The sequence below is a fragment of the Falco naumanni genome, chromosome 1 (assembly GCF_017639655.2).
Source record: "Falco naumanni isolate bFalNau1 chromosome 1, bFalNau1.pat, whole genome shotgun sequence".
In the NCBI taxonomy this organism is placed as follows: Eukaryota; Metazoa; Chordata; class Aves; order Falconiformes; family Falconidae; genus Falco; species Falco naumanni.
In genome coordinates, this window is record NC_054054.1 from 103,561,554 (window position 1) to 103,581,028 (window position 19,475).

General features: G+C 42.0%; 1 protein-coding gene across 7 annotated transcripts in view; it reads right to left on the minus strand.

The window, feature by feature from the left end:
- Positions 1-19,475, minus strand: part of GTF2I (general transcription factor IIi) — a 78,378-nt gene that overhangs the window by 38,325 nt on the left and 20,578 nt on the right. For 5 of the 7 annotated variants that reach the window (XR_005830710.1, XM_040613415.1, XM_040613429.1 and 2 more), the window contains exons 4-10: positions 14,161-14,295; positions 13,656-13,839; positions 13,431-13,459; positions 12,216-12,264; positions 11,454-11,497; positions 10,659-10,736; positions 3,535-3,594 (exon numbers count right to left, since the gene is read on the minus strand). Coding sequence is in view for 6 of the 7 variants with exons in the window: in XM_040613415.1 (XP_040469349.1) it covers positions 3,535-3,594; positions 10,659-10,736; positions 11,454-11,497; positions 12,216-12,264; positions 13,431-13,459; positions 13,656-13,839; positions 14,161-14,295 (579 nt within the window). In the remaining variant the exon portion in view is untranslated. Of the gene's footprint in view, positions 1-3,534; positions 3,595-10,658; positions 10,737-11,453; positions 11,498-12,215; positions 12,265-13,430; positions 13,460-13,655; positions 13,840-14,160; positions 14,296-19,475 lie in introns of those variants that run through there. The other 2 variants (XM_040613421.1, XM_040613458.1) reach the window with 2 other exon arrangements.

Genomic DNA, 19,475 nt, shown 5'->3' on the forward strand with positions numbered 1-19,475 from the left:
AGCAAAGATATCTTACCGTAAGCCTTTAAGCAATTCAAGACCAGGGTACGGAGGTGGGGATTATACTTGCTAAATTGCATGTGCAGCAGTGCAGCGTTGGTGTTATCGACAGTGGGAAAGTCCTTAGTCTTGGCTTAATGGGATTAATACAATTGTAAATATTTTTCCCTTTGATATCGAGGATTACCAAAAACATAAACAAAGGCTCTGTTCCCCTTCAGATGATGTATTTCTTTACCATTTATACAGACTCTTAGCTGTTGCACTGTAATGATTTCTGTAACAGGCTGCAAGGGCAAGAGTGAGGAATGGGAGGGAAATCCATAATCCCGCTGCTTTTGCCAGGGCAGTCGGGACCAACACAATAAATAGGATTACGCCCATCAATACTCGGTGGGAGCAAGAGCAGCCTGCGTTTAGCTGCAGTAAAATTTTAAAAAGTGAAGCTAATTATATTGGAAACTCTTTCAAAACTAGGTAGCGGCATATGAAGGAATATATTTTAATTATTCTGGCAGAGTAATGCTGCCCTTGTGCATTTTGAAGAGGATCTTCTTTCAGATCTCTCTAAGGTGGACGTGCGTCACTTTGGGAGCAAGTCTGAAGGAATCTCTGTTTCAAAAGCTCTTCACATGATGTCATGTACAGTAGAGATTCAGCAAATCTACTGAGACACCTTAAGTATTTATATTCAAACTATGTCAAATGTATCATCTAGTTCATAGAAAACATCGCATGAGGTTTTGATCTAATGCAGAGTGAGTGCTGGGCAGGTAACTAGTGAATGCAAAGCACAACAAAAGGGAATAATTGGGAAGGAATGGTCTTTTAGCAGACATGAAGTGTGGTCATAAAAATAACTATCACCTCAGTTAATCACTTAGCACCTTTTTTGAGAGCATTGGAAAAGTTTAAAAACAAAAATTAAATAATAATAAAAAAAACCCAACCACAGTTTTTGGAAATTTAAGAACAGCCACAGAGACTGGCAAATGGTTCAGCCAGCCCAGTACCACATCCCTGAGAAATAGCCGTAATTATGAGAAACATGCGAAAACATCACAGCAGATGGTAACAAAGTTCTGGAAGAAAACTCCCAGATGGGACATCTCTGAAGTCATACTGAACCAGCTGGTTTAAACACTACAGCAAGGGGTTTTTTACGGTAAAACACACACAGCTCCTAAGCAGCAGCCGCCTTCACTAAATGTTGTCGCTCATGGGCGCTGTCTCCTGTTTCTCAAATGTTCTTTCGTTCGGTTTAAAACAACTTTGGATGTGCATCCCCTTAACCCTCTGATTGCTGCACCTCATGCTCCCCACTCCTCTGGTCCCACGGACACCTCGAACACCTGCACCAGCTGCTGCTGGTCTTGGGCATCCCAGGCACGCGGGAATTCTGCCGGTTCCTTTTCCACCCTCTTGTCCAGGTTACTGGAAGGGAAAACCAGGCAAAACCGCCAGCACGCCCCTCTGATGCCTTCCTTGGCAGAAAACAACTGTTTCTGCCAATCTTCTGCATCACAGGCTGTCGCTTTCAGCAGAACTTTAAATGCCAATTACATGTATTTCTTTAACAGAAGAATATACACCAATGACTTCATAAAATCCAAACGCTGTCATTGATTTTTCTTTCTTACTCATTTTTGCGAGGATCAGCAATAAAGAATCTTATTTTACAGAGCCCAGATAAGACTACCTATGCTGCATGCCTACTTAAACAACAAACGGAATTTAAGAAATTTAAGTTAAGACTGTTTGTGATTTTTAGCCACTGCCTATAGACTTTTTCATAAATACTACTTTCACAAACAACAGATTTATTCTATTCAGCAAAACCAGGGTCCAACTGTCAGCGTTATTTCTTACAGGAACTTGTAAAGGAGAACAGATTTGAGAAAAGGGTGTGTAACAAAAACCCGTATTCCGGGTTAAATCCGGGTTAAATCCGTATTAAACGAGCCACGCTCAGCATCTGTAGCTATAAAATTCTATATAGTCAAAACCAAAGCAAAGCCACTCAGTCATTTCATATCTTCACGGTCAGTCATAAAGCTCATGGTATTAAGCTCAGGAAAACAATTATTTTTTTAAATATATTTCAAATCTCCATATAAAATTATATAAATTGTATATATAAATTGTATGAATATATAACAAAATATAAACCAAAATATATAACAAAAATATATATCTTAATACATATTTATATTTTAAATACTATAAATTTATTTCTTCTCAAATAAGTAGATTTAATAGTGCAGTCAGCAAGAGCACAGAGCTTTATCCTCCTTTAGTAAGAAAAACGATTTTGCGTTTCACGTAAGGGTGCCCTTACCCGTGGTGACACTGCCCTGCAAAGCAGAACCAAGGGGATTTGTTGCACACTGTGGCCCTGACACTTAGGACTCAAGATTGAGTCAGGTGCTTGGGCTGAAGCTGTCTGCAGAACGTCAAAGCACTAAAATGTTGGGTGACAAGCATCTTACAAATGCAATTTCTGATTTAAAAGATCGGCAGCTCCCATCACAATTGTTTATAGTAAGCCACGGAGCAGCACCATTTGGGAGATTAAAAGCAAAACAAAAAAACCCCAAAAGCCAACCCTGTGGAAAAGTGGAAAGAGAATGGTTGGAGAAGATGTACAACTTAATTAAAGTGCCATTTTTTCAAATATTTCTGTAAAAAAATTATATCCAATGATGTTAATTTATTCTCAGGAAAAACATTCCCTCTCTCTAACCTTCTACCAGGATTCCCACATCTGTCCCTTCACTGTCATCGGAACCCTGGTGGTTTCCTTTAGACAAACATGAAGTAAAAACCATATACCACCATGAAAATACAAAAGGAACTTTTAACACCGACTATTCAAAGTAAGGATTTCTGTTAAGCAAAAAATCCAGAACAAGAATGTTCACCTGAACAACATACAGAAAACCCAATTTCTGAATTTTAAGAAGAAATTCGCGGGCTGGACCGACTGCAGATTAGTATTTTTTTGCAAATGGGCAAACAATATTTTAAATAAAAACTGTAAGAAGCTGAAAAAAACCTCCTACAATTCTGGGATAAATTCCTTCCCGCTATTGTTCCAACCCAGTAAGGAACTCCTTCCACCGAGCACAGACGTCCCACATATTTTTTTCCACATGCGCCTGCTCCCCTCATGCACAGCTGAATTAGCAGAGATTTATGAAACTTCATAACTAACCATGAATTGGACCGAATTTCTTGAGAAACATAAATTCCCACAAATTACTTTAGTGTGATCAACCTGATGCTCCTTTTTGACTCTAGAAAAGAAAGGAAGGCGACTCCCTTCTAGGTGTCTCTCTCCTTGGACACCTGAAAATGAAGGCAATGGAAATTTTCGCTTCTTGAAATTTAATTTGAATTTAATTCACAGTTTAAATTTGAAATTGCAATTCCAGTACCTTAACTCTTACTTCAAATGAAGGAAGTGGACCCCTGGAAAGTTAACACATGCAATTCCCCAAGCAGATGTCAGAAAAATACAATGGAAAGACCTACCCGTGTAACTTTTTGCGAGGGCGATTTTTTCATCCATCTCCGACGTTTCGGAAGGGCCTGCTGGGGAACAAAGGGATTTATTTTTTTTGTGAGAGAAATCTCACAGCAAACGCATTTTTCAGGTGCACAGAGAAATTCGCCAAATCACTCTTCATTTCAGTTATCACGTACTATCTAGAATACTGAACTCAGGGAAGACGGTGCAAAATAGGAAAAATTTATAAACCCTTCCTTATCCAGTTCAACAGGGTAAAAATGTTGAGGGGCTGGGGGCAGGGTGTGCATTCCATGGGATGCTGAACAGCCAGAGACTCACGCGGAACAGCAGGTTTTCAGCTCTTTTGGTGTTAATAAACTAATTTTAAAACACGAAATGTTGATGGTTCTGCTCTTTTCCACTGAATTCTTAATCAGCTAAATCTTTTCCCCGTTTGCTAAAAATTTGTATTCCTAGGGGGTCCCTTTCTGACTTTACCATTTCTACCGACGTTAGGCAAATTCAGAGAGATTAAAATCATTCACCACACTCCAAGGCTGTTTGCTCCTCACCACAGCTGCCCCTTCGAAGGCGAGACACGGACCGCTTTCACAAGGCTGCTGCAGAAAGCAGCACGCAAATGACACTTAAAAAGATTAAATTAACACCCCTAAAATCCTCCTGCTTAATGCACCGGTGCTCCTGCAGTTACACTGAAAGAGGGAACTGCTTACAAGGGCTTCACACTGAGCCATGGACCATTCTATACCACCGAAACAGTATAGGTATATAAAGGTATATATACCTTTATATACCTATATATATATATATACACACACACACACACATATATACACACATATACATACACACACACTCTCCTCATATATATATAGGTATATAAAGGTAGCCTATATATGGCATATAGGAACGTCCTGCTACGATTAACTGCAGCTGAAGGCTTTGGACTAATTACTAATTGTGCCGTATAAATCAAATCTTTTCTGTGTTCATTCGCAAAAGGGATCTGCGGAAGATCACCGAGCTCCCCAGCAAGTCTGGCTGTTCAGAGGTAGGTTTGTAAGAGTATCAGCAAAGCTTATTAATCGCTTCACAACAGAAAAGCTGTTGTTAACTAATAGGGCAAGTGAAAAAATTTAAGCTGTGTTTCATATGCACAGTAAGCAAGAAATAATTTGCCACAATCAGACGCTGGAAGTATTTCAGTCAACTGAATGTACGTACGCAGCATCAAATATTATGAGTTACTCAAGAAAAATGAGTATTTAGAAAACATGATTATTAGGTCGTTACAATAATGCTGACTTGAGATCGTCCTGCCTAATCTGATTGCTCAGATTCTCAAAGGGATTTTACATTAACAGGATTTCAAGTGAGGAGCCTATGCAAGGTTCTTTGTTTTACATGCATCTCTTTCAGTAAGTGCTGCTTCAATCTGCTGTCACTTTTTCTTTGCTGGCGCAGGGAGGGGGGTGTTTTGGTTTGTTTTTTTTCCTAATTGTTCAGCTCAGAGGAGCTCCCTGATTTGGTTTTAAAATACAGCTCCAGAGCGGGATGGGCAGATCCCAAGATGGGAAAAAGCAGGAGGAGGAGGAGGATGGCAGAAGCCAGGGACACTGGCAGTGTTCTAGGACACCGAGGAGAAATGCTCATCCAAAAAGCAGGATTTGCACCCATGATGGGTGAGTGGGAATAGAACGCAGCCTCCCTGGGCACGCTGGAAAACATCTCCATGGACTAAACTTGTTTTTATTTCAATAAGCATATTGAGTGCATGCAGCCAGACGGGTATGTCATTTCCTAAGGACTCCTCTGAACATGCAATTATTATAATTCATAATGCACTGACACACAGAAGCATGCATCCCATTATAAGCAAATATCCTATTATAAGCACACATTTTTGTGTTTATTCCTTTAATTCAGAAATCCTGACAGGATTGGTTTTCCTACATATTCTGCGGTAGTCTCTATACTGCATTATTTACATGCTGTGACACAAATAAAAAAGGAAAAACAGAGTCCGACACATTCAAACTTAAGAAAGATTTCTCTAGTTAAAAAGAGACACTCACTAGGCTTACAGCCCTTGGGATTAAGCACAGAGTATTCAGTACTTTCAGCTTTAATACAATGAAAACTACAGTACATGCAGTAAATCCATCAGATTTTTTAAGTGACCCACACAAACTGTTTTATGAAGCTTTTCTTTTTTTTATTATGAAGCTCTGACAGAGGGAAAAAACAGCATGAAAAAATTGTTTCAGAAATTAGAAAGTGTAAAACAATATATCCCACTAGCTTAATTTAGTAAAGGCTAGAAAATTAAATTTAAAAGAATTCAGAAAGTTCTACCACCAGAAGATATTAACAAAAGCAGATACATTTCCACCTGACTGCACTCATGCACTTAATGGTCAGACACGCACATATCACATAACCGAGAAAAGCAAAAAGGTACGGCGGTAACCAGATCAGAAGAAGTTCCATCTAGGAATAAAAGTATGAGGAAATCAGGAAAAAAAAAAAAAAAAGCAAGAGAACGCCAGAGACAAAAACTTAGCTCCACAGCAGCAGGTAGGATGCAGGAGGGAGGATGGACACAAAGGTGGGAGATTTAATTACTAAAACCACAGGACACATTAGAATCTTGCAGTACAGCTACATCTTGGGGTCCAAACTCAAGACGTCCAGGCAGAGCTAAGTAGCATCACCCTGCACAGAACAAGCACCAAGCAGGCTTGCCAGCTGACGGCCGGCTCTGTCACCCAACACAGACACCCAGGAATTCTCTAACAGACGAAAACTGGGTCTTGCATGAGCAAACACCTTGTTACGTATCGCACCTACACCATGTGCTGGGCTGGCACCTGCACTGAAACAAGACCTTTGTAAAAAGATGTCTATTGCCATAAAGTGTACGCTGCCGAAATGCCTCTTACAAAGACGTCATTTTTCACATTTTAACAATGCCTGTAAAAACAAGAATCACGTCACTCCCTCGGCAGCTGCAGCTACTCCTTCTGCTCACCCACCAACAAACCCTTCACTTATGCCTTGTTCAGATCCCTCAGCCTGTGCCCAATGGATTACACCTGAACACTGCAGTGCCAAACCCGTGGCACTTGGCAGAAGGAATGGATTTATCATCTTACGGATTAGCACCATCAGCGATGCTCACTTTTCTGGCGACACAGATGGCAGCGATGTGAGCAAAATGTAATTCCCAGGGTAGCAGCAGAACGCTTTTAGGAAACACGACATAGTGCTTACTTGTTTTCTCCATATATTCTCTGGAATGTCTTGGTTTAAGACGGTGCGACTCACACTGTGGGGTTAGAGCACTGCCAGCCCAGCTTTACAGCTTCAGCCCCATTAAAATGGATGTTATTTCTAGTATCATCTCCAAAGGAGGAATATTTTGTTGTTAAGACACACCAAAGGCATTCATGACTTTCACCGTTCCAGAGTGAGAATAAAAGCACGGTTTACATTCCCATTCTGGGCTTGAACGTCAATATCTTCCTGCAGAAGGTATTTTCAGTTTCATTTGGTTTTGGATGAACGTCCTGTATTTTAACTGCCTCACTAATATTTCCAGAAATTCAAAAACTGACAGCACTGGTCAACCACATGGTGTTTTAACGGGAAAAGATGTCAGGCAGTTTTTATACACTTGTAAGTGGTTTATAAGCTAAACCAGTCCATTCAAGGGACAGCAGTCTAGAAGCTGACTCAGCCAGCTCGCAGGATGCGCTGTTTACAGCCTTTTCCTTCCTCTTCCACTTCTCTTGGGTTTAACTTCAAGGCGTCAGTGGTAAATTCACAGGAAAACACGCCTCTGAGGAAAGGGTTGGTCCTTAGTCAGCAAATTGCTCCGTTCTGCATGGGCTGTCTCCAAAAAGCCTTGCTTTACTCTGTGCTGATGAAGGGGATTGAAGGTGGCACAGATCCCCAAGAAATTCTCTTTATGTATTCTTGCTTCTTTGTAAATTGGGGGGGGGGGGGGGGGGGGAAGAAAAGTATAGCTCCTAATTCTATCCTGCTAATTGATTCAGAGCTGCTCTCATTCTGGCACTGATATTTTGACCTCATTTTTTCCATCAAAAGCCTTCAAGGTAGCCTGGGTCTTACGGGCAGCCTTCCAGTCCGAAGCTGGGATGCGGGTCTACTGATGTCCAACACACCAGCTCAGCAGCCCCCCGCCTGCAGGGAAGCCCGTACAGAAGCTGGGAGGGTCTGCAGGCACAACGAGGCATTTGCATTAATGCAAATTAAGGCAGTACAGAGCACATGCCCTGCTGCTTGGCTTTAGGCTCACACATTCCCGGCTGGTCTGGCAGAACAGAACGCCGGTCCCTCTGCAACAGCCATGGAAACACATCTATTCCTACAGCGTAGTAATAGGCTTAATCTAAGAGTACAAACCACAATTCAACCACTGAACTCAGAAACAGCATTTTAACTAACATTTCTTTTCATAAGAGCCATAGTAAGTTGGTACTTCTAGATAAGGTATATGAAGGACTATTAACTGTAACAGCCGGGATGCTCCAGTATGTGCTGTTTAGTCCTGCAGATCTCTGCTCAGTCCTTTTCCTCATTCAGGCAACAGTCAAAATCCAGACCTTTCTTCCACAACAGTTTGTCTTTGGTGCCACTCAAAGCATTTAACACTGGAGTGACATTCCCATCTGTCCAGGACACTGGAAAAAAGCCACCCACTGCCACCAGTGCCTACCGATGCAAAAGCACCCCTAACGCTCTGTCGAACACCCATATGCAGTTTTGGATGGCTAAAGTCCCTATTTCTCAGTCTTCTTCTTGTGTACTGCTAAAACATTTCTAAATTTAGTAATTCAGCATTAACTCGTGGAGACACCCAAACGGTGCAGCCTGCTCCAAGATAATAAGAGATTAAAAGAATGTCCACCTACAGGTGTAATTTTCCCCGCGTTTGATTAACGGGGGAGTTTTGTGCGCCACCGAGGCAGACAGCACTATGGTTAGCATCACAGATTGGTGAGAAGAAGCAAACTCTCAGGGAAAAAACAATAGCCGTGAAATTTCATCAGTAAATCATTTTCTCCAAGAAGCCCGAAGCAGATTGCTGTTCTCTAACAGTTAAGTTGTTTTTTCTCCTAAATCGATAAGCCTGGCTTTTGCTGTGGGGTATTTTTAGTAAGAAGGGTGACCCTAGCCATTTTCTTTTTTTTTTTTTTTCTTTCTTTTCTTTTGCAGTATGTCTCCACAAAGGCAGTGCTGGGCAGACCTGCGTCATTCCTCAGGGATGCACCTCGGGACAACTGCGCTTGCCTAAGGCTCGCGGCTCTGCACCACCACGCACACACAGACCCCTGTACGCCTCTGGAATTTATAGCACTCCGCACCTCCAGCCACCCTGGGCTGGAATCTGAGCAGCAGGAACTTGGAGAAATGCAGGGGACAGAGAAATGCAGGGGACGGAGAAATGCAGGGGACACTGCTTTCCTGCGGGGTGACATCTTCAGCTCGCACACGCCGGTGCTTTTAACCATATACACACTCTGGTCTCCTGTTTAATGCAAGTCTGGAGGGCTACGCTGGGAGAGGGGAAAGGGGGAGTTATTAATCAAGCATTATTTCATCGGAAAGATAAATACCAATACCTATTCCTCTCCACAAATCAGAAGGTTTAAATGGAAAGTTCTGTAAAAGACAATAGAAATGTCACCCCCCCCAAATCCATACTACTTAGGCTGCGCCGTGGAAGCATACTGCATAAATGAGATTTTTTAGCTCGGACGTGCTGCGCTACAACAGGTGCCTATTCTGTAAGGAAGCGATTTCAGTACAGACTCGCTTCAAACAGCATTGGATTACACTTTGGGCTACTGGCCAACTTCTGACATTGCCTTTATGCATGAAATGGAAAGCCACAAAGGGCTGGAAAGCAAAAAAGATGACAGGACTTGGGCTTTAGAAGAAACAATGATTAGGTTGTCTCAAAAAAAGCATCTATTTTCACTACCTTAGATCATGCCTGTAAACTCCCCCATCCCCTGAGGCCAGGCAATGTACAAATAGGAACAAACCATTATCCTAACACTGGAGAATTCACCTTTCCAATCCTGAACTCGACCAGTGACGTTTTGCAGGGCTGTGCAGTTAAGATCTCTCTGAACAGCACTCGCACACTACTTGAGACTACTGAGTCCACAATCCTGTAGTTAGTAGAGCACATTAGAAAATAATCACAAGAATCTTTGTGTCTAAGCACAAAAAAAGGCCTTTTCTCAGTAATATATAATATTACAAAATGAAAAGATAAAGGATGGGCTGTTTCACACTTCGTTGTTGACCATGCAGCTGTCCTTCAAAGGTGCACGGCAGCTTGCCCGAGCTCTTTTGCATTGCTCAACTAACCTAACAACAAATGTAAACAGGCTGAAATAATCAATTTAGGGTTCTAGTTATTGTATATTCCCATTCATACTCATGACTTCTTAATTACCGTTCATTTCAACCTACAGACATAACCATTTCTTGCTTTCCACTCCCAGCTGAGGTTAACACGCAGTATTATCTGGATACGTAGAGATGCCTTCAAACATGCACACAACCCGAGTCACACGGACCTCACGTTACACTTTGTCTGTAGAAATAAACCTTTCAAGATTTCAAGACAATTTTGACATATACTGGTCATTCCATACAAGGGAAGTGATTGATACACCATAAAATTTACTGCAACTTTAAAGAAGCGGTTGGAGCGGTGCTGTGGGCAGCGTTGCTGTTGGGGTTTGTTTCCTGTTTAAAGAGGTCACTGGAGTCGGAGTCTGCATACTGGACCATCAGAAAAAAACCAAGCAGTTCCAAAGCCTCCTGGAACTTCTCCCTGAGCCCAAACACACACACATGGGAATGCTGAAGTTGTACTTTAGCTCTTTTGGCATTGTTCAGAACAACCGAAATGACAGCCAGCGCGGAAACGTTGTATCCCCACAGAGCTAAGCACTGGCACATTTAATGACCAATAGTAAGTAAAAACAGAAGCACACTTAAAAACAGAGAGCAACACTTAAGCAATCAACCCTTTCATGAGTTGATTATGAGATATATTATATTAATGAGATAGTATCATTACCTGGAATATTATATTGATAGTAGTCAGGATCATCTGATTCCTCCTTCACTGTTACTGTTGCCATTTCTAAAGAAATTCCTGTAGAAGCAACAAAGCAATCAACTACGGAAACCAATAATAACCAGATTCTTAAAAAAAATCCAAACAAAACAGCTACCAAGATCCTAGCTGGTGTCTACTAAAAAAAAATAATAATATTTTGAGGTGCTGAGACACTAAACAACTGTTGAACTAAAACAGCAGTAACGAAGTGACCTGCTGGTTTCTTGCATTTCAGTTTGGTCACTGTCAGAAAGGATTCAGGCTCAAATGTTTCCCTACAAACTCAGTATCCTTGGGCATTTTTTTTTTAAACCGCTAAATAACACATTGTGCTATTAATTATTTATTTATTTCCATTTTAGCTAGAAAACAGACATTTGGTCGCTTTCGGTATTTTAGTAGCATTAACAAATAAACCGAGTTTTCCTCTTCCCATCACAAACCAATCTTGAATCAGAACAAAACAAAGAACAAGAGGGTTTTTCTTCTTCTCCACTTTACTTACAAAAATACCTTATTTTAGTCTACCAAATTTTACAAATCTCCTCCTCCTAGAAATGGAAACATTTGGCTAAGGTTCAATACTTAATAAAAACTCCAGCTGCAAAGTGGACAATTTTAAGGAGAGAGAAGTTTTTCCTTCTCACGAAGGATGGCTCTCTGCTGCTTTTTTTTCTTGGAGCTTCCCATCTTTGCCTAAATTCAGCCTTCGGAAGAGAAACTGACCATTTCTTTGCAAAATTTTGAACCTACCAGAGTCCTCGCTGGGTTCCGTTTTCACTTGGATAGGAGGACAACTACAAGAATAAACAAATCAAGCACATTGTCACTATAAAAAAACAAACACCACATTTCTGGAAAGTTCCTCAAGCTTTACAGGTTTGTCAAGCAAAATCAATCTCCCACTATTTTTTCCCCCAGTGTTTTTTTTCCCCACTAGGAACACAAAAATAAAAACTCTGCATCTTGGCTTATCTGATTTATCTCAAGGACATTGCCAGGAATCTCCCATCCCTACATTTTTGGTATGTACACAATATTCAAAGCATGTTTACCATTTAATGAGAAGCAAACTCAGAAGCACAGGAAACTGATCCCTGTTTTCATGTAAACCAATTTTTTATTTATTCCAGACATAATCCCTTCATTTACTAACAAAAAAAGTTATTTCGCTTTTTTTAATTGAGGAGGGGGAAGGAAGCAACATTAAATCTATTCCCCATAGCTGCTGGACCATAAAACATGACAAACTTATCTGTGACAGATAGACTGTGAATTAAGAACACTCATTGGGCTAATTAAACCAAGGGGAAACTTTGCCATCTGTTTAATTCTCAAGTTTCCCCACAAATAACGGTCAAAAGAAAGACAAAAATTCAGCTTCATGCTTTTTATAAACCCAGGCAAGCAAAAGTTATCCAAAGGTCAGCTGGACAGCAAAAGCACATTAAGAGAAAGATAAACTATATAGTAATACATAGTTGATACAAAAAAACTACATTATTTTAAATTCACCTTCCACCTGGAGGTATAACTGAATGTGAAGGTTCTGTCATATGAGCTCCTGAAAGTTAAAAGACAATCTTTGAATTTCCTGCACTCTATTTCTCTTAAATACAAATTGAAAATGTAACATTTATTTCACGAACGAAAAAGCTGATCACATTTTACAAGCATATGTGCCTATTTTCTGTATTCAGTTAACGAGGGCGAGATCTCATTAAATTGTTTTATTAATATATAAAGCAACACCAATATACAATTACTTCAAATGTGCATTTCACCGTGCTTTTCAGTGCTCCCTTTCATAAGGCTAAATGAAAATCTTGGTAAACGAAGGCAAACAAATCTTTCACCTCAACTCTGCTAGAAGAAAACGGACCATTTGATAGAGATTCAGCTTAGCCCTAATTACAGCCAGACACAAACAGGTTATGTTTTTAGAATGTCATTTACCACCCTGAAAACCTGCCTTGCATTTTCAACAGAAATATATTATTACCACAACCTCTATAATTTCCCACTCTCCAGACCTCTCGCTGGGCACGGGCAGCACATTTCTGATTTCACTAACCCAGCATCAACTACTGGCTCTTTCACCTGAGAAAGTGAAATTTCTTTTTTTCACTATATTCCTATACAGATTGCTTCATCCTCTCCGTAAAACAAATCCTCCCATATATGAATTCTGCAAGTAAAGCAACGTGATCCCATGAGAGGAACAGGAGGGATTTCTTCTCAGCTAGAAGGGAATCTTCGCAGTTTTAAAAAATCTCACTTTAGCTCAGATCTTTTAAAATATAGAGGCCTTCATAGGAACTACAACACCCAGCCACTTTAGAAGATCAAATTAATTTAAAAAATGAGATATAAGTACCGTAATCAGCTACGCATTGGAACACGGAGCACTGCAAAGTCTTAGCATCTTCTAAAAAGGCGATGCAGCCCTCCAGTTCACTTCTTTCCCTGTGATACTATCCAATTCACATTACATTTAAATTCAGTAAAAGGAGGAAGAATATGATAGAACAAGCTTTATCTCTAATTAGTTGCTCCTGGCAGAGCGCAATAAAGGACAAGGTTATAGCTCCTTAAGTAAGGCACCTCACAGTCTAGGAATTTCTGCACAGTTTGCCACTTTATCCACGTGACCAAATCTTGTACCTATATTGCTGACTAAATTAATTTTTTTGATCTGTTTCTGTTTAGTCTGAGTAAGTAGTAACTTACCTAGGTGTTTCTTTGGCTCTAGGAAAGGCCTGTGTGGAAATACGGAAAGAAAAACCCACAGCTTTAGCAAAGGCATCGTTACTTACTTGGTAGCGTAACATTAAAGAGAGACCACTCCTGTTTAAGAGAAACAGGCTGCAATGTATTTAATTAAAATTAACCTGACTTCATTTAAGTAGAAAGCCAAAGTGGACAGACAGAGCAGCAGAAGAAAGACCAAATAACCTTTTGATGATAAAGCAGATCCCAGACTTGTTTTCCAAAATCCATTTCAGGGTCGAAGCATCGTAGTTCGCTGGGTGTTTAAATGCCAGCCCTTCAGGCAGACCCTGCACCACCACGGCAGACTGGTCCCTCTGGATCTTCTCATATGGCACAGGCACCACTGTTGACTTTCCTAAAGCTTTACCTGGAGAAAGAAAAAAAAAATTCCACCATGGTTGTTTCGAGGTCAAGAATGCTCAGGAAAAGGACAAGTCCCTATAAAACTCATTATTCTGGAGAGAACTGGAGCGAATATGCAAGGTGCAGGGGCTCACATCCCACAAAACACACCAAGAAGAAAACTATCCAATATACAAGTATGGTTTAGAATTGGCTACTAGAAGTTAAACTTAACACATTAACAGCAGTAGAGTTAGAAAGCTAAGATTGTGCAGTACTTTCTTCCCAACTGCAATAAATATTTAAAAATGCAGAACAGCTCTTTAGAAGACTTTAAAGGACCCACCATAGCAAAAGCAGAAGAAGTCCTCCACTGACTTTCTGAGGGCTTCCAGTTCCACAATATCCACCGTCAGTCTGTTTGCAGGTAGTACAGTCTTCGTTTTCTGCAGTTCTGCAGCCCCCTCCTCTTCCGTAACACCTTATAAAAATAAGACAACAATAATAAGTTATTAAACCTCCCAGTGCCTAGTCCCTCCAGTTCAGACTACAGACAGTTGGGAAGGATTCCTGCCAGAAAACCCTAAGAACTTCTTTGCCTTAGAAGCAAATGCACTTATCTATGCATGTGAGCAATTAGCAAATTTGAATTTACATCAAAAGTATTACATCCTCCTTACAACTTTTATAAATATCACCCTCGGAGGTGTAAGAATTAAGCGACACAGCTTTTTTTTGGCATGAAGAAGTAGAAAACACAATTCATCTCAGGAGAGGATAATACGGTAGAAATAAAATGCAAAACTGCCAAGAAAAGGAAGACCAACAGAGTCACCAGGGGAAGGGTGAAATGCCTGCGTGGAGGGTCCCACCGCTCCCTAGTGCCGTGCATGATGCCTTACACAGCAGTTACACAGCAGTTATGTTCTAGCCCGTTTTGTTCACGCTGTACGTGCTTAACTCTTTATGGAAGGGATCTGACTTTTGCCACAAGAGCTCCTCTACCTTTCAAAAGACATGTTAAGCACACACCTCGTCCAGCCGACCAGGAGGAGCTGCAAACAACCCAGCATGCAGCACACATATTTCAGCCCTATGCCTTGTTCCAGCCTCTGAGCAAAAGCTGCTGCAAAAGGAGCGAGGGAATGACAATTCCAATCCCCAAAAGCAAACAGAAGCGACCGTTGAAGGTGGCAGCCTTCCTTTACCAGCGCCCCCATCTTGCCAAGATTTCCTGAGAATCACTCAGCAAAACAACAGGGATATATACGTCATATGAAAGAAAAAACATGGGAGATGCTCCGGTGTGCAAGGGTGATCAGTGCTGAGGCTGCCCTGGCTTCGCTCTCAGTGAATTTTACTATCTAATTCTATGCTAATATAAGAAAATAAACATCAGTTTGAACAACTGATGACACACAGGTTGTGAAATGAGCTGAAGCAGTGATGCTTTTAGCAAAAAACACTTTCCTCATCTTAAAAACTCCTGTCTTCATTTAAAAGAGACTCTCTTCCTTCCTCTGCAGATCAAACGTCTGCTTTGTGCCCTGGAAACCCACCTCCACGTAGCATCTACCTCTCCCAGCTGCTCAGACCTACAACTTCTCCTTGTTCTGCAACGTGACAGGGCCCACTGTAACACAAAAACTAATGCAAAACCAGAATATGATTCTATACCAATAACACAGGTGCTTAATTAAAGATAGCTTGTAAGGTCTGCCTGCAGACTGGGGGATAAGAGACAGCAGCTCCCATTTATAGCTACATGCAATGCTGCTTTCTGGGTGGATTTTTTTTTTCCCTACATAAGAGACTGATTCACTGAAAACGCCTTTACTGCCAGTAGCTTCTCAAGAGTGTACCCACACTTTCTAAAAATAACGAGGAAAACAAAAATAAAATGATGACACCGCTCACTTCCCATTAAGATGAAAAGCAAAAAGACACAGCAATTTTCCTACTTAACTGGAAAACGTTGTTACGTGATTTTTATCCATATTCTTAAGCTCACATTAGGCATCTGCCTCCCTATCTCTCCCGCATTTGTTGGCCAATTTCAATCAAGTCTGACAAACAAGATCAAGTCTCAAACACAGGAAGATTTACAAGCGCTCTGCACAACTTTGATCTGGTTGATCCCGAGAAATTATGGAGTGACGATGATAAGGATGGGAACAGAAATGATGTACTGAACGGGTGCTACAAAAATCGGAAAACACCCTGAACATGCTTTTTATGAGTTCACCTTCCGAAGGTTTTTTTGATGACCATGGCTACCCCCATCCAACCATCCAAAGCCCGTTGAGTACGAGTACGGCAGTTTCCAAAACTCAGAACAGCAATCAAATGATGATGCTGATGATGAAAAGGTAGGTAGAGGAATTCAAAATCGTGACCTGGTTTATATTTAGTAGAGGAATAGAGATTAAAAACTAAATAACCACCCCCAGCAGCCATCCATCTCCTCCCAGCAGAACCGGTGGGCAGTCTCCACTTGCTGGAGGTTACAGGGTTCTCTTGAAGTCCCCACCCCAATTACTGGAGCACTGAAGAAGGATTGAGGCTACACTTGGGAGAGGATGCCTGTGACATTGTCCTGGTTTCAGCTGGGATGGAATTAATTTTTCTCTGGTAGCTGGTGCAGTGCTGTGTTTTGGATTTGGTAGACAATGTTGACAGCACACTGATGGGTTTGGTTGTCGCTGGGTCATGTTTTCACTAAGTCAAAGATTTTTCAGTTTCTCAGGCCCTGCCAGTGAGATGGCTGGAGGGACACGGGGAATTGGGAGGGGACACAGCCAGGATAGCTGACACGAACTAGCCAAAGGGCTACCCCATGCCACATGATGTCATGCTGAGTATATAAGCTGGGGGAAGCAGGAGGAAGGAGGGGGATGTTGGGCGCGATGGCATTTCTCTTCCCAAGTCACCGTTACAGGTGATGGAGCCCTGCTCTCCTGGAGATGGCTGCGCACCTGCCTGCCCATGGGACGTGGGGAATGAATTCCGTGGTTTGCTTTGCTTGCGTGTGTGGCTTTTGCTTTGCTTACAGAAATTTCTTTATCTCAGCCCACAAGTCTTCTCGCTTTGACTCTTCCGATCCTCTCCGCCATCCCGCCAGGGGGGAGGTGAGCGAGCGGCTGCGTGGGGCTTAGTCACCAGCCAGGGTTAAACCACGACAGTCCTCTCTGGTGCCCAACGTGGGGCATGAAGGGTTTGAGCCAACAACAGATTTGACAGGAATGTGCTAGTCCAAATCCATAGCTGTTACCGCTGTGTAGCTATTAATCATCTGCTTGCCATGGGGCTTGCTTGCCTCACTGTGTATTACAGGCTAGTGCTCGTTAATGGCTGTTTTTTTTAATTTTGCTGCTCGCTGTGCCGCTGATGATCCTCCTGTGCCGTGCCCAGGAACGTTTTGGTAACAGCAACAGCGATGTGCCTGGGCTGGCGGATGGCCAGGGCATCGCTGCTGTACCGCCCAGGCTGGAAGTCCGGCGTGACCTCCAGCCAAAGGGACCTCAATTTGGGGGTGAGTCCACCTGGGAGCAGCACACCCCAAAGTGGCTGTGGCCATGGGTAAGCCCATGCCAGAGCAGCTACATCGCAAAGTGTCTGTGGTCATGGTTATGTCTGTGCCGCAGCAGCGATACCTGCGAAGGGACTGTGGCCCAAGGACAAGTCCATGCTGGAGAAGGTACACCTCGAAGCATCTGTGGCTGCGTGTAAGCCCATGCTGGAGCAGGTTTGCTTCTGAAGGGACTGCAGCTGTGGGGAAGGCCATGCCAGAGCAGAGCGGTAGTCACGGCCCATGGATGAGGCCACACTGGAGCAGCATCACCCTGATAGAACCACGGCTGTGGCTAAGTCCATGCTGCAGCAGTTATCTCCCTGGAGAGACTGCAGCGTGTAGCTGAGGCTCCACCTGGAGCAGGTACAACCCTAAGGGACTGCAGCCTGTGGATAAGTGCAAGCCGGAGCAGGGACAAGAGGAGGATTTCACTGTGGTGTTAAACCCCATGAGCTGGTCCAAAGGGACCAGGGGTGGAGACTGTAACAGATAAATTTTTAAATTGTTGTAAGCCATGATTTGAGTTGCATGTTATAGGAATTACTATAGCAGGAACCATGACAGAGATGCAACAAGACCTCATGGGGAAGAGGGATGAGGGGCTGTATTTACACCATAAATGACTCAGAAAGGCTGAGGAATGGTTATGTATGTGCATTCTCCACAGCTAGGAGTATACCACAGGATTAGTCCAGTTACTCTGCAAAAGCTATTCCAGATTCAGCAGGATTACAATGACCCAGCTCCTAATAATCCCCATTTTGCACTGAGGGTCCATATATGATTGAGTGTCTCTTATGTTCCTGTACTATCCAGGTGTCCTGGTTATTCAGAACACTCCTCACTCTTATCTGTCCTGGGTTACTCTAGGTTTGACAGCCCAGTCTCCCACTTGGCCAGAAAAGGAATCTCTGACCTGCCACCACCCTTATAAAATGGATATACTATAAAACAAATAGGCTACTTTAAATTAAAAAAGAGCCCTCTTACAAAAAATCTTTACGATGGAACAAAAAATGAAATACTTGACACAATCCAGTTTTAATTTGGCCTTTTTTTCTTGTTGCATGGGAGCAGTTACATAGCGACACCCTGCCCTCTGTACCGACAGATGCTGTAGCTTCTTGCCTTCAATACATGCTGTTATGCTTATAAACTGATGAATACAGTTACAGCTCAGCAGTGTTACACAGCACTTACTCTGAAGGTTCACTAAAGCATCGTCTGAGCGCAGCAGACTGAAATAGGGCACAAAGTGCATCTGTCTTTAGAGCTCCTGACCCCGAGATAAGGTGAATGCTGCTGTTGGGAGGAGGCAGGCAGCACTTCTCCTGCAGAGCAAAGTCACGCCACAGACAAGTGATAAAAACATCTCACCCAAGAACAGGAAGCAAAACCCAAGCTGTAGAAGAGAAACAATTTACTTAGCTGAAATTTCCTCAAAAATGTGACCTGAAGATGAGACGCAAACACAAAAAAGCTGGTAGGATGCAGTATCTGAAGCTGATGAAGCTCAACACTCCTCCAGCAAAAGAGCTGTCAGTCCTGTGATATATACATCAGATGTATACAACATCAGAAGGTTTTTAATCAGGTGGGGTTTAATCGCCCAGGTAGAGAAAGCCAAGAAATGATTGTAAGAGTATGAATGTCACCCCTGCACAGACACTCTGAGAGGCAACTTAAGGGCAACAAAGATTTTATGACAACACTCAGGTACATATATTTTACCATTTGTGCTTATGGAAAATAAGTTTCTGAAAATACCTACGAGCAATGAAAGAGGGAAAGTAACTGTGTGTGTGGCTAAAAGTGTTTTGCTTTGTTTTATAATGCATCCCCCCAGTTCATCTGTGAGCTTTTTATGGCCATCCAGTTTTACAGTTCAGGAAATTGGACAATAACCTCAAATTAAAGGAAAAAATCATTTTATGTTTATCAAAGAATCATTTAAACCACAAGAAAAGCAAAGCACCTGAGGCAGAATTTAAGAGTCAGGGAATTTCAAAAAGATCAGCTATCTACAGTAATTTTCTGTCTGTTTATGACCCCGAGGGAACGAGATGGGTGGTCTCCACTGGAAGGTGACT